Consider the following 16,033-nt stretch of genomic DNA (forward strand, 5'->3'; position numbering starts at 1 on the left):
AGTACAGCTTCCGGTTTCCATCCCTGTGTAATAATCATAATAATAATAATAATAATAATAATAATAATAATAATAATAATAATAATAATAATAATAATAATAATAATAAATAATAATAATAATAATAAATAATAATAATAATAATAATTGTAAAATATAGCGAGAAACTGTTTTTGATATAGATTCAGCGTCTGAAGAACAGGTTCCGTCTCTAACCTTATACCTCTATTGCCGGAAGTTATGGATCCGCTATTTCCGGCTTTAGTGTTGAATTTGTTTAATTTAAGAAGTATACCGTAGTTTCACTTGTTTGAATCATTGAATCATTGAGTTGCAAGTAATGCTTGTTTGTACGTTCATTTTTTTATTTTATTTTATTTATTTATTTATTTATTTATTTTTTGACAATGTATGATTATCCATGAATCTGTGAATAGTGTATCTACAAAACCCTCGATGTTGTTCGCCCATCACCTCTGTCCTTTTATCAATGCTGAGTTTCTGTCTACTCCTTGATGAGCTGAGAATGGGAGCAAGGAAATCACCTTTGAGGAATTCTATTTTTTTTTGACAGATGAGATACCGTATTACTAGATTATTAATGAAACATTTATTTATGAAATATGAACAAAAAACACCTGAGTTACTTTGAGAAAATCGTCCGAAAAGATCTCATCCCTAAAAGTAAACTATACTCTTTCCAGGCTTAGAAAAAAGTAGATGTAAACAAACCCACCTGACTACCAGTGGGTTGATGACCAGTGATTGGTTGGTGGACTCACTGCACTAGTATCCTACCGCAATATAATCCCTACTAAATTAATAATTTCAAATAAAGATATCTAAATTTATCCTGCATTTTGTGATAATAAACGCAATATATATAATATTTAACAACAGATGTAGCTTTATTTCAACCTCACGCGTATTTGGACATATAGTATTTACTGCGCATGCGTATGCGTTCGCGCGCCTACCCCACTCATTTAAAATTATAGCAGAATGCAGAGTTTCGTGGCGACGATATGTGACAATAATCCATTTTCGTCTCGTGTTATGAAACACAAAAGAGGACACAGGAACAGCGGTAAGCTCGTTTATATAAGGATTTAAGAAAATACATATTTCCAGTATAGTGTCAGTGCGTTAATTATTTACCAACCAACTATAGCCTTAACATTGTGGAAATTATGCGACGACAGTAAGCTAGCAGATGAGCTTGCTGTTCACATCTCTGGCTGCCGAAGCACGTGTGAGCCGCGGAGTAATACATTTTGCTTTGTTTACGTCTACTTTGTTCTAAGGCTGGAAAGAGTTTACTACTCCTGAATTTTTATCATATACAGGGTGTTACATAAATGTGGCACAATATTTTGGGAAAGATTCCTCACATCAAAATAAGAAAAAAAAAAGTTCAAATGGACCTGTGGTCGGAAGTGCATAGTTTCGTAGTTAATAGGGTGCCGAAAACGTGAAAAAAAAATGAATTTTAAAGGTTCATAGTTCCACTACTATAGGACCTATCGTAGTCGGGTCAAGACATCACTGAGGAACTAGTATGTGAACTATCCAAATATCCATCTTTCAGAACCTCTGGTACTTGCACAATCATTTTTAGAGAGGCTGTTTGGGAGTACTTGATCACTTTCCATCTACCTCTCTAAAAATTGGTGTACAAGTACTGGAGCATTCTTAAACATGGATATTTGGATAGTTCATATACCAGTTCCTCAGTGATGTCTTCATCCGACTACGATAAGTCCAATAGTAGTGGAACTATAAACTTTTAAATTTTACTTATTTCACGTTTTCAACACCCTATAAATACGAAACTTAAGCACTTCCGACCACAGGTACATGTGAACTTTTTTTTTTTTTTTTTTTAATTTTGATGTGATGAATCTGTTCCCAAAATATTGACACATTTGACATCCTGTATATAGCTTATACTATACTATATGCTTGCTAATGAGATACTGATGTATGAAATATAAAGAAAATTGTAGAGCCATTTTCGAGAATATAGCTTTTTTTTTTTAAAAAAAAAAAAAAAAGTCCTTGCCTTAACTCTTAACTTTGAGAGTAGGAAGAAAATTCGAAAAAAAAAACTGAAGAATCTTTAAAAAAAAAACCTTAAGGGTCTTCACTACAGCGAAATTTAACTACCGTCAATTTTAGAGTTTTCCTGTAATACCTTCAAAACAAATAAAAATATTCGAAAAGCAGAAACGTAGTGAACTAGACAATACGATTTTGCATGTGATACCTTTACCACAATTTCGCCTATCTGTTTTGGTATGCCGCTATTTACAAAACCCGCAAAAAAATGCTAAATCTATCTACAATTGCAAATGGAAAGCAGATAGATGAGTTGCGATAACGGTATCACATGCAAAATCGTATTGTCTAGTTCACTACGTTTCTGCTTTTCAAATATTTTTATTTGTTTTGAAAATATTACAGAAAAACTCTAAAATTAGCGGTAGTTTAATTTCGCTGTAGTGAAGGCTCTTAAGTTTAAACTTTATGTGGATACGTTGAACGGTACGACCTTTAGACAAATGAACACATTTCCATTGGGAGGAACGGACGGACGAATAGACGGACACAAAGCCAAAAATCCGTTTTTCAGCATATAGGGGCCATAAAGCGTACATCCGTTGAAATCTCGAATTCGATTTTTTTCTATCACTATGCTTTCTTTTCTCCTACCGTCAGTCGAAAGTGACTTTAAACAAATGAATGTTCGCAAATGGTGGTTGCAAAAAAAAAAAAAAAAAATCTACGAGAACTATATGTACAGAACGAAGCACGCGCGTTACTGCATTGCTTTCTACCAAAGTTATCCATCATATTGAGATCTGAGATGAAGAAATTAGTGGCGGCTCGTGAAGGAAGTCGCATTGATAAAAAGAACTGCAATTTTATCTTTACAAACAGAGGGGAAAAAATCTTACCTAATGACCTAATTCTTGTGAATTATGAAGGTCGTTAGGTAAGTTTTATTAACTTAGCATATAGGGATAAAATTGTAACTTTTTACCAATATACCTTCCTTCACGAGCCGCCACTGGTTTATTCATTGATGTAATACAAAAGTATTTATGAATTTTGACATAATTCTACATTTTAGTTGAAAGCGATCATGTGTTTCAATAAATCATGTGCAGCGCTAGGACACAAATAAGAAAATATATATGTTAATCATTAGTTCTATCGAATTGCTTTTTCACATATTCCGCACGTGAGGCAAAAATATAATAAGTTCTACCTACCACTGGTTACTGCTTACGATGCGTTCACATTGATATTATTTAAAACGTGAACTAGTGAATATGTATATAGACAAAACTTATTTTTTATAAATGACTGCATCGCATGTTGTTTGATACACGTAGAAATGATCTTATGATAAACTGTTCTGACACATTCAGCTAACCCCAACAGGGGTGCTTTCTCCTCATAAAATAGTTAAGCTTGCTCATATGGTAATATGATTTTTTTTTTTTTTTTTGTTCTTCCAATTAAACAGTTTGTCTATTGTTTTTAAGCCTTAGTAAGCAAAAATTCAGTAAGCCTTAGTAAGCAAATACAGTAGTGTCATTTCAGGTTTTGCCGGGGGGTAAGGGGGCAAAAGTATCTACCTACATAAGGATTCCATGTTATTTTATAAGTGTATTAGTATCAAAGGCGGATCTAGAAGGTATAAACTGGAGGGGGGGGCAACCACAACCCAGCATATGATACGTATATATATTATGAGTTTACTATAAACTTTGAAAAATACGTGTTTTTCAAACTCAGGTGAGCAATTCCCCTTTGTCCTCCCTAATTAACGCCCCTGTGTGTTCGAGTGTAAACATGGTTAAATGTGGCGCAGTGTTGACTCTTGAGGGAGTCACATACGGTATTTAGCTAAAAATTAAAACTTTTAATCACTTCAAACTAAGGGAAGGAAACTTAACTAATTAATATTCTTAAATTTTCTCTTACGTTAGTTTGAAGCGATAAAAGTTTTTCATTTTTAAGTGACCTCCCTCAAAAACCGCCACTGGATGGCGTAAGGGTAGACTTATCGCGAGATTAATGTTAATCTTGCCATGCAAAACAAGACAAACAAATAAAATAAGTGGAATAGATATATCCAATAACCATATATGTCCATCTAGTGTTAAAATCCAGAAGGGACACTGGAGATTTCCTTTTTGATTGGTTCGATTTGACCTTATAATCGATCATATTCGTGAGGAATAATGACTAAAAAACCTTCTCATGTAACTGACATTAGCAACCTTAACATATTTTCAGTTGATTTTTGGTCGAACTAGTCCGACCGAGGGACAAAATTAATGTGACGGGGTCTGACTTTGATACTATTTACTGAAGGAACTGCTCTACATAAGAGTCACAGTTTAATTTATCTTAGCTTCGAGGGGAAAGAAAGGTTTGTTAATTTGGATAGGACAATCCCCGCCGGCGGTATACCTGGTAGAACCATTGGACTAACCTACACTGAACAAACAAACAAAAAATTATTTTTGTTCTAGAAAATCCAGAAATTTAGCAGGATTTTAAATCACACGCAACGTTTTCTATACCAGGCTACATACAGGTTTTTTTGCTTAGCCAGAACCAGTCTGTACAGTCGCAAATAGACGGAAATCGTGTGAGTTCTCTGCACAAACCTGTGAGAGTTCAGGATACAGAAAATCATGGTTATGTACTTTATTCGCTTTTGTGCTGACACTACGTACACAGCCCTATTCTTGTGCATGATCTAGATATTCCTTCTGGCTGGAAATAATATGAGAAAGTAGCATGTAGAAAATATGTACGAAACATACGTACAAAGATAACAAGTAGTACGTATGCACGATCTAGGTTGACCTGTCTCCAACAAAGGGCATTACTCGAGTAGACGGTTCTACTAAATTTTGACACATTTCTTAGATTTTCAGATTAGGTTAGAGCTTCCTATTTCTTTTGATAGAACATCCACTAAATGAGAAGTCCCATTACTAATTGCAGATTGACTTTAAGAGGGCTCACAGTGTGAACGTATTGCATAAAAACTACAATGCTTAAAACATGATCCAACTTGTGCTAGGTCGCCACTTGAAGCACGAATGCTATCTAACCGAGTCAAAGCAGGAGCGCAACAGGAGGGTCCGAACGGTAGTGAGGGGGTGCGTCCGTAGGAAGCAGGCGCGTTAGAAACGGGGTTATACGTATAAATGATGATAGTGAAGGAGCACACTTAGACATACGATACTTTCACTATCACTCAAAATTCATTTTAATATTCTGTGCACTGACAGTAATTACTTATTTTCACACTCTCATTCCTTTACTATATATATATATATATATATATATATATATATATATATATATATATATATATATATATATATATATGTGTGTGTGTGTGTGTGTGTGTGTTTCACATCTTATTTTACCTATAAGTTTTCTATTTGGTAGAACCGTCTGCTCGGGTGAACCCAAACACAGTACAGAAAATCTCGCCACAACACAGATTGCAGTTCTACCATGGCAGAAGCAGCGCCAGAAAAGTCGCCTGTAGCCCGAATCTACGGATTTTCCTTCTAATAAATATGACCGATTCCTCCTCTCTCCCTGTCCTACTGAAAGGAAAAGCTTATGGTGGATATGGCAGATCAAGAAAGGCTTTTCTGGATAGTGTCAGACAGCTATTATTTAAGTGAATAGAAAATGTAATCATTCGATATTGCTTCCTAATCTTTGAGGAGAGAAAAAGATTTAAAGTAAAAGATTCAAATGTAAAGGAAAACTTAGTTGCTTAAAGGAAAGAGGCTGAAGCTGATGTGATAAATTTTATAAAAGCATGGAACATAGTGTCCCATAGTACTTTCAAATGGAAATTTCAAACATTACACGGGGATATAAATTACTATTTTGAAGGACTTAAGAAAAGGAAAAAAAAAAAAAAAACGAAAGAAGTATACCGTTGCCAAAATGGCTAGATTCCAACAAGAGGACAGGCAGTACTACTGCCAATGAACCTTAGCTTAGGAAAAGCTGCTCGATACCACAAAATTAAATTGAGTAATGTGTCAAGTAGAATAAAAGTACGATTTTCTCAATGCAAAGAATCATTGTGAGATTGAATAAATTTTAATTAATTTTTATGTAAATACAACACAATAATACACTAAATATTTTAAAAAGTCTTTTTTTTTTTAAATTATGTATCTAATGATGGGCGCATATTTTAGTATTAGTTTCACCTCGTACGGGGCGTGGTTTTCACAAAGTGTCGATTTTCTAAAAAAAAAAAAAAAAAAAAAAAAAAAAAAAAAAAAAAAAAAACACCTCAAGCACGTAATTTTGTTCAATTCAATGAGAGTATCTAGTCCCGTGCCGTGGAAAATCAGCGCCCGGGCGAAAGTATGTAATGGCGCCTCTGTACATATGAGTGAGGTCGACAGACCAGTCGCGAAGCGCCACAAACCTTGTTTTTCCTTCCATTTTATATACGTACACATGGATTTACCTAACATACGTAACATTATAGTACCACTTCTCGCCAAATTGAATATTAGATTGAAAAATACTGCTGTTGATCTAAAATATTCTAAGTAATTTTTCCTCTCTTTTTTATTTCCTTCTTTTCTTTTCTTTTTCCTCCCGAATTTTGCGCCCCCTTCGGGGCCCGGGGCCGTTGCCCCGCTCGCTCCACGGCACGACATTGAGTCTATTGATTGATATTTGTTTCATATTTAGGCATTTTTCTAACAATATGCTAGTAGTATCCATAGTTTCGTATTTAAAAATGCGTGTTTATTACTTCTGTATTTAGATTGTAATTGTGTAAGCATTATATATTTCAATGATGGCAAAGTGATTAAGTGCTAGTGAAACTATTACCTTCCGCAAGTTTTCTTTTACCCTTTCAAAGCAAACGTTCTTGCGTACTATAGATGGATAATATAGGACTATATACTTACATAGGTATGTTTCTAGTTATTTTTAACTAATTTTCTCTAAATTTCCAATGATATTTTCGGTTTAACCTGCCGTCCGTCCTAGATTTCCGTGCGGTACAATTCTCTCTACGTCAAAGAAATCTGATTTTTTTAAATGATCAATTCGTTCCCAAATTATTTATAAAAGAACACGCAAAGTATGTGCACCCATTTTTTCGTTGACTGAATCTTTCTATCTCAGCAAAGGTATTCAAATTGTAATATATAACAAATACGGAGTGACCGAAAAATGCCGCTCTATAATAATAATAATAATAATAATAATAATAATAATAATAATAATAATAATAATAATAATAATAATAATAATAATAATAATAATAATAATAATAATAATAATTTTTACGTTCTTCTTTTGTAGCAAATGATACTGTTGCAGGACAAACGTGTGGAATAATACTGCTGTGCGGGTATGAAGGTTATTCACGCCGAGATGTTGCCTATGAATTCAATTGGGACCATTCCAAACGACAATCAGTATCCCCCACCATTGTGGAATGATTGCTGGGTAAATACAGAAGTACGGATTCTGTTGTGTATTTGTCCTCGTCAGAAAGGTGATTCAGATTTGCAATTTCACCTACAATCATGTCTGGAACTCACAACACATGGCACTTTGAACAAATATTGTGTTTTTGCCTATGATGCGGATATTTTCGAACACCCTATAGAAAATACAACGAGTACTTGTCAGTTTGTTCCCATTGTATAGTACTGTCTACACGTGTGCGCTATCAACGATAAAGAGAAAAATAGGATGATCTTGTTACATTTATAAAATATTTCGATCTTGAATATGTATTTTTGAAGTATGTGTATGGAATAAGAACCATTTAATCGAACAAGAAAAAAAAAGTACACTGTATTTACTTCTGAAATTCTAGTTTCCAGTAGCTCACGACATGAACTGGAACTGATTTTCTTTTATTTCTTTCTAAATTCCTATTCCTGAATTCCTGAACTAAAATTTAAGAAATAAAATAAAATAAAAGTAGTTTGTCTTATGATTGTCGCACTATGTCCCCCATATGTATGGTTTGAGAGTACATAAGGTTTAATCGAACAAGAAAATAATTAATCTATAATTTTAATCTATAATTTTAGTCCAATTATACGCCTATTAATTTTTCCTTTAATAGTAATTACTGTTTAAAAATAACACATTGAAGTGTTTTGGAGGTATGGATATTTCTAGCTGAACCGGGGGGGGGGGATTAAGTTAAGCTTTAAATGACGAGAGTATATCTCTTTGATTGTCCACGTAAATTAGATAAAAATCGGCGTGGCCAAATCATTCTTAAGGCGCTTCACAGGAAGCAGAATGCCATTGAAGTAAAGGCACATTGTCACGCTACATGAATCTTGCAGCAGCTTGAAACTCGATCTTTCTATTTACTGTTTAGATGTTACAACTTCCTGAAAGCAAGAAAGGTATCTCCACACATGCAGCACCGCACTCTAGTGGACAAACAGTGAACCTGTTCATTAAAAGCGTGTATTTTGGCGCACTTCTCCTCCCTGTCCAAAAGAATCCGTTGTTTTGGAAGCGATGAAACTGTTTTTTTTTTTCTTTCTTTCTTTATGTCAGCGGGAGGGAGATAGAAGGTAGTAAGCAAGACGTCCCAAAAAGTTGCACATGGTTCAACTCCTTGCAAGATAGAAAAAAACTGTTGTGTGTCCCTTTCAAAACTATGTTTACATGGTGAAATATGGTAGGGTTTCAAGATTTTTTATTTTTTTTAATGACCGCTACAAGATTCATTTAACGTGGCAATGTAGTCTAATTCTTATGTTTCTTTGTTTCATGGGAGGGATTATTTCAACAAGTTCTTCTAGTAGAGAGTAGTCTTCCCGTTGACCAACTAGAAAAAAAGCAATATTGCTTTTTTTTTTTTTTTTTTTTTTTTACTTCCTTGTAGAGAAAGCGACGTATAAACTTAGTTAACACGTTGTTTGATCTTTATAGCTCCATATTTTAATATTTAATAAGTTGGATTACTTTAAAATGTCTACTTTAGTGGTTTTTTTTATGTTATTGATACTATTATATTATTGATACAAACCCAAAATATATCCATTTTTAACGTAAGTTTAACGATGACAACAGTATGTCCGTCAACACTACATTTGTGCCATTTATACCTTGTTTGAAGTGTTATTTATGAATCCGGGTGAGGGTAAATTTTCTGATTTAGTTCATAGGAACCCAGTGGAGACGATTTGAACGTGGCAAGTATAGGTTTGGAGAGATTAGCGATTTAATATTCCTTCTTCCCAACATCTTACAGTCTATGGTCGGAGGAAAGAACTATATACTTATGTGTGTGTGTAGTGGCGGTTCTTGAGGGATGTCACATCGCTAAAAAAATTAAATTTTATCATAGAAGCCAACAGAAGAAAAAGCTTCATATATATTTTTAGAAAGCTCTGTACCAGAATCAGGTAAGCTTTCTTCTCTGACGTCGTAACAATAAAATTTAAATCTGTACTGATGTGATTTCCCTCAAGAGCCGCCGCTGTGTGTGTATTTGTTATCAAAATGTTTCACCTGGCCACAGATTCTCTTTTTTAATCTTTATTTAATTTTCTTTAAGATTTTTATTTTGTTTCAATGTGATTTCTTTGTATGATAAATAAGCCAAATATTGTGTAACGTACGTAAGTAGCCTATAATAAAACAATAAACTACAATTATTCTACATTTATGAACTAATTACATCATATGTAAAAACATAATTAATTAAAGAGAATACACATAAAAATTATTAATTAATAATTTACTACTGTAAATAATAGTGGTAACTCAGAATATACACCCATGTATTTAACACATGCATCGACACAAGCACTAGAAGTTCCTTACCTTGCCAATAGAAACTACCTACAGTTCCAATGAATAGCCGGCCACCATCCTGTAAAAGAAAAAATAGAGTAAGAAAAGTTATTAAATAAAGATTAAAAGCTATTTATTCTACAATAATAACTATTTTACAATAGTGAATAGCACAGGGAATTACAAAAGTGTGCAATCTAGGACTTTTTTTTTTGTAGAATTAGTAGGCGACTATTTGAAGCGTTCGCAAAGCGTTTTTATTGCTCATGCGTGTGCTTGGAATACGCTGACCATGTATTTAAATGTGGATGGCTATTTACAATGCGCTGCAAAAGCGAAAGCAATAAAAACGCGGAGAAAACGTCATTGGGACTCTGCTATTATAGACGTGAATCTGGCAAAAGAGACCTGGAAACTCTGACTGGCTCACAGTATGATTTATAACTCTGGCGAAAGTAAAATTACCGAGTAGCCACCTAGGTCGCGTTCACTGCGGGAGGTAACGCGTCAAAAACGCATTCTCGAATAGCCATACGCTTTAGTTGATTCTGCTATTTCGCTGTTGACAGTGCTGACTGTGATTTACTTGAACAGAAGTGCTTACCGGAACGATATAACGCACACAACTTACGATGTAATTTGTTACTGAACTATAGAATATCTAAGACAAATATTTTCAGGAACGGAATTCCGATGTGTTCCGATACAACTAAACCACTTTAGTGACAGTAGTATCGACTGCTTAACTAAAACCCACGTGTAAAGAAAGAAGGCTGATAAGAGAATCTGAACTTCTTTGCACGTACCAAATTTAGTTCAAATACATCCTATATACTATATTTGTTAGAATGTATTATATAGCTACACGTGAAAGATGCTAGTCTACGTTTACACTTAATACTGTGTAGATGATGCTAACAAAGTAGACCATGCAATATAAACATACCGGGCAAAATATTAGTTACCCCTTTCTAGAATTAACATTGGTCTGTTTCTATCGTTATATGGTTAAATAGCGTTTCACTGGTAACACGTGCCTATGCCACTTGATTATTGTGTCAACTATAGTGAATATAATATATATATACATACTTATATAAAAATAACCTTGTATTTTTTTCTGCGCACTGCACCCTGGTATCCAACTGTTCATCTGAGCGTCCCTTTTCGTCGTTTACGAGGATTCGAGACATACTTCGTTCTTCTCTACCTCTGGAACGTTTACAGGACTTTTCTTTGTATCGAAAGCAGAGGCGTATCCACGGGAGGTCTACCAGGTCCGAACCCCTCCTCATTCAAAACTTCGTAACTCGACTAACATTTGTACACTTTCTTAACGTAATTATACGTGTTTAACAGGGAAATTTTATTTGTGTAGCATAAAGATTTGATTTTACACCTCATCTGTACTCTTCTTATGAAAATAATCTAGTTCTATTCGATTTTCTGAGAATATAGATGGCAATAGTTAACAATTACTTTTTTTTTTTTTTTTTTTGGTGCAGAATAACACAGGTTTAATACTACATAGCCGTATTGGACCCTCTTCCAGAAAAAAAAAAACTTTGGACCCGTCCCAACAAAAATTTCTCGGTGCGCGCCTGATCGAAGGTGATATTTTGAAAAACACAATTATGATTATATGGTCCACACCTTCGCCTAACAGATAGCATGGAGGAAATCGCTTCAGTTATTAATCTGATTGATAAATAATCGAAATACAACTATTGAAACTGGAAGTTATATATATATAATTTACTTTGTGCTTATTTCATTCTAATACTACTAACTAAATATTGATTATTCACATCATTGTCTCAAATTGTCTACATTGGTATTTACTGTGAGGGCGATATTTTTTTTTAATGGACAGGAGTGTCAAAAATATTAAATACGCCCAATCTGCAACATTTCTTGCAGTCACTTCCAAACAGAATTCAGAACATATCTATCTATCTATCTATCTATCTATCTGTTATATATATATATATATATATATATATATATATATATATATATATATATATATATATATATATATATATGGGTGTATGTGTGTGTGGGTTGAAGGGAATAGACCACAGATGGAGGTTTGGCGTTGAAAAGCTATACGTTATCCTCAGAATTTGGAACGTCTTTATTATTATTATTATTATTATTATTATTATTATTATTATTATTATTATTATTATTATTATTATTATTATTATTATAACTCCCCTTCCAGCTAAGACGGTAATAGCTAAGACGCAACATGTTCTCTATAGCCGTGTCCGAATCAACCAAAATGCACCGTTCATGCCACGTTTTACAGTTCCATCAGCGGTAAACTAGCTTTTTTAAATTAATGAAAACGTATTTTTAAAATTTAGCGTTATTTCGCGTATTGCTAGAAATTTTGCGCAAAACTGTCAATTTCGCGTTTTATGGCACAACGGAAACCAATAAAAATACACGTAGAATATCATAAAACATTAAGAAACTGAAAATTACTTAATTCTGACGCATTTCGTTTTATCGCGCATTGTGAAAAACTCGTGCCCTCTAACGATAGATGATAGCAAATGCATTTTTTTCTTTTTGTAATTCCATACTCGAGTACGCCTCGCCTGCAATAGGTTTTGTCATTCAGATTAAAGCAAAGCGCCTGAAATGTCCGTTAACCCGCTATACGTAGCTCCTCTCCTGGTTGCCTTTCCCAAGGATATCAACCTTAACATTCTAGTGGCAATATTAAACTAATACGACAAAATTATGCCTAAAATGTAGAATAGAAAAATAAAGACAAGTCTTATGAAAATTCGAATTGAGTTGAGTTGATTTTGAGTTTAACGTCCCGTTCAGCAGCGAGGCTATATGGACCTACTAATTAACGTGGAATCCGAACCACATGAGCTCCCGCCAGGAATCGAATATGAAAATTTGAGTTAGAACTGGCAAATCTACACAAAATTTGGAATCGACCAGCGGAAATGTCCCGTTTTTAGAGCTTATGGTTTTCGAGATATTGTTGAAAGAAATCGACCACAAATATATAAACCTAGCATTTTATTATACAGATTATTATTATTATTATTATTATTATTATTATTATTATTATTATTATTATTATTATTATTATTATTATTATTATTATTATTATTATTATTATTACAGTATTTCTAGTCTCTATTTTCTATATTGGTATTGAATATTATAGTCATAGGTTCACAAATATATGGAAATAGGCTCTCTAGACCCAATTGTTTTAGGATCTTTTCTCCTAAAGAGATTTCGTCTATAAGTCTAGTACAAGAACTATAAATTCTGTAAGTCAATTCCTAGATCTCTTTGCTGCCAAGTTCATTCTTTACAAGCTTTTACTTATGAACGAAAGAAGGAAGAACAACACTTGAAAAGTAGTTTGGAAGCTTTTGGTTGATTTTCATAGTGTTTCTTTCGTTTCTTTGTGAAAGCTTCCACGGATGCCTGTGCAACACATGTTTTTCATCAAGCGACCGCATAGCATGTGACCTGTTTCAACGGGAAGCGGAAGGAACGGGAAGGTCAGAAAAGGGCTTTGGTTTCTTCTAAATATCCGCCGTGCCCTGTCCTATTTCTTTTTTCCTTCTTTTCGGAATGGATTCAAATTGATTCTAAATGTCCAGCAATAGTAACGCCCTCTTCTGGTTTCTGGTCTGTCTTATATTTACTTTTTTTTTTTTTTTTTTTTTATCGTTTTCTTAGTATCCATTTGTTACATATGAGATTCAGGTTTAAAAACCACGGCAGTGGAACATATGTTATGCATAGCTTTGAAAATGTGTTGTGCTATTCTTCTTTCACCTTTATCCATATGAGAAAAACATCTTTCTGATTTGAAATTTTCCCCAAAACAGGTACCTTTATCATCAAATTAAAAAAAAAAAAGTTGATCATGCTCGAACAAACTTAAAAAGAATTATTTTTTTTCGAAAATTATATTAAATTGTATATTAAATTTCATGGTGTGATTAAATTCAATAGATAATACAATATAGATAATTATATTGATATAAATTAAAGTTGTAATAAAATAATTAGAAAATTATAATACAAATTGTAGGCAATTAATTAAATGAAAAAATATGAAAAAATATGTAATATTATTTAAATTATTTAAAAGTTTAAATCGTATGGATTTCTTTTTATTTAAATTATTTCAATAATTATTGAGACAATAACTAATGACACAATAATTGTTGAATCAATAACTAATGACTCAATAATTACGGAATCAATAAGCAATGCAATAATTGCTGAATCAATAACTGGTAGGCCTATTGGTATTGATCAACACTAATATCATCTCTCTATGACTTTCGGTTCCCAAGATATGACTAATCGGAACTTTTTTGGGGGGGAAGGGGGCAATATCTCAGGAAGGGTAAGTGTAACGCCAAAAATTCAGACTTTTTTTTAGATAGTTTTTAATGCTCTATCGAATGGAGGGCTCAAAATTTAAAAAAAATCGCAAATAACAGACAGACATAGAGAATTCAGTAACGATTTTTTTTTTTTTAAGTTCGTTGAAAACTCACAAAGCAAACAATGTTATTTTAGAAGAGGACCTAAGACCTTATAACAATCAGCAATCGTACAACGTACTGTACACAGAGAGAAATGAAATGTATCTTGCTTTTTGTATCCTTATTGTAAGTCTGAGTAATGGTTCGAATCTGATTCCCCTTTAAACTACACACCCCGTCTCATATTGCCTCCGTACTGAAAATAAAAGGCGTTAAATGCCCAATCAATCAAGAGCTTTGTCGTGGCCAGTAGTTAGCACTGGCGCTTTTGGCCCGGAAGACCCATATTCAATATCCAGTAGGAGTTCATATGGTTCGAGTTCCATGTTAAGCTGTCGGTTCACGTTTCATGTAACCTCGGAGCCAAATAAAACAGACGATCAACTTAAGCAAAACCAAAATCAAGAAGATGAATTAGGCAGTTAAATTTGGAATTTCGTTTACTACATTCTGAAGATTTGCTTCTTTCCATCTTAACGTTGTATTGTTAGTTGGTAGGAAATTTTCGTAAAACTGGAAATTCTGAACATTGACGGGAATATGGGAATTTTTGTTTAAAATAAGTTGAAAATGGAAAACTTCTCACATTCCTAACTCTTCTAGCACGTATTTTCATTCATTTTATCTTTATTTTTTAGTTCATTCCCCCTCTCATGCACCTGCACAAGAAATAAATTAATTCACCTCAAAGTTGATGGATTTTGCATACATCTAAACAAGCATTGCCCAGACCAGAACAAAGTTGGGAAAGAGAAAAGGAAAGAAGGGACAGATGCCATATATTGCTGCTACAAAGTGAACATAAGTAAACAGTAGATCAATTTGCTCTGCTACCTCTCTTCCTTCACACACATGAAATGAGATTCTAGGTAGTTTCTGGAATAAGTGGGAAAATAGTGATCTGGACAAAGACATTGCTGCTACGTTTCAATGACCAGAAGGAATATATATATTCTAATTGATGGGTAATTTTGTATCTAATCGGGAAATTTCATGGGTTTGGGCGGGAAATTGCTGTTGAGAAATTTGCTTATCTAATAATTAAGAGCCTAATATTTCATAAATCAACCTGCCACAATAATATATGAACAAAATTAGAATATCACACAAATGCATAGGTTATTTCAAAGTCAAAGTTCAGTCATAAAAATATAACTTTTTTCCAACTCATGCAAAACAGCTATACCACAACAACTACCCTTCTTGATTTTTTTTTTTTTTTTTTTTTTTTTTATCCTTTTATATTTAGATCTGATTTCACTTTGCAATTCACAGTTTACTCTAACAAAGCACTTCTCCAATGGTGGTGAAGCCTACGAAAAGCTTGGTAGCCAGACATTTTTTGAGTTTAGTTATTTATTATCCAGACCCGTAGTTAGATGGTGCTCCCCTTGCGACCACTTAAGCCCGCCTTTCAGTTGTTTGTTGATATGTACGTATGAACAGTGTTTCTTCCAGACACGTTTTTTGGGGGCACTGCCTCCCTCCCAGAGCGCTGAGAGTGCGCCCGGAGGAGACCAAAATAACACGTCTATAATATAATACTAAATAGAACAGAACCAACAGTGCTCCCTGGAATACTAAGCGTGCCCCTCGGAACATTTTTTTCTGAAAGAACGACTGTG

The 16,033-nt window shown here is 33.7% G+C and overlaps 1 protein-coding gene across 4 annotated transcripts in view; it reads right to left on the minus strand.

The window, feature by feature from the left end:
• if (integrin subunit alpha inflated) overlaps positions 1 to 16,033 on the minus strand; it is a 284,835-nt gene that overhangs the window by 73,895 nt on the left and 194,907 nt on the right. For all 4 annotated transcript variants that reach the window (XM_081739749.1, XM_081739747.1, XM_081739746.1 and 1 more), the window contains exon 6: positions 9,892 to 9,940. In XM_081739749.1, the coding sequence (XP_081595875.1) occupies positions 9,892 to 9,940 (49 nt within the window). The remainder of the gene's footprint in view (positions 1 to 9,891; positions 9,941 to 16,033) is intronic.

The sequence above is a fragment of the Thermobia domestica genome, chromosome 15, assembly GCF_964235325.1.
Source record: "Thermobia domestica chromosome 15, izTheDome1.hap1.1, whole genome shotgun sequence".
NCBI classification, from domain to species: domain Eukaryota; kingdom Metazoa; phylum Arthropoda; class Insecta; order Zygentoma; family Lepismatidae; genus Thermobia; species Thermobia domestica.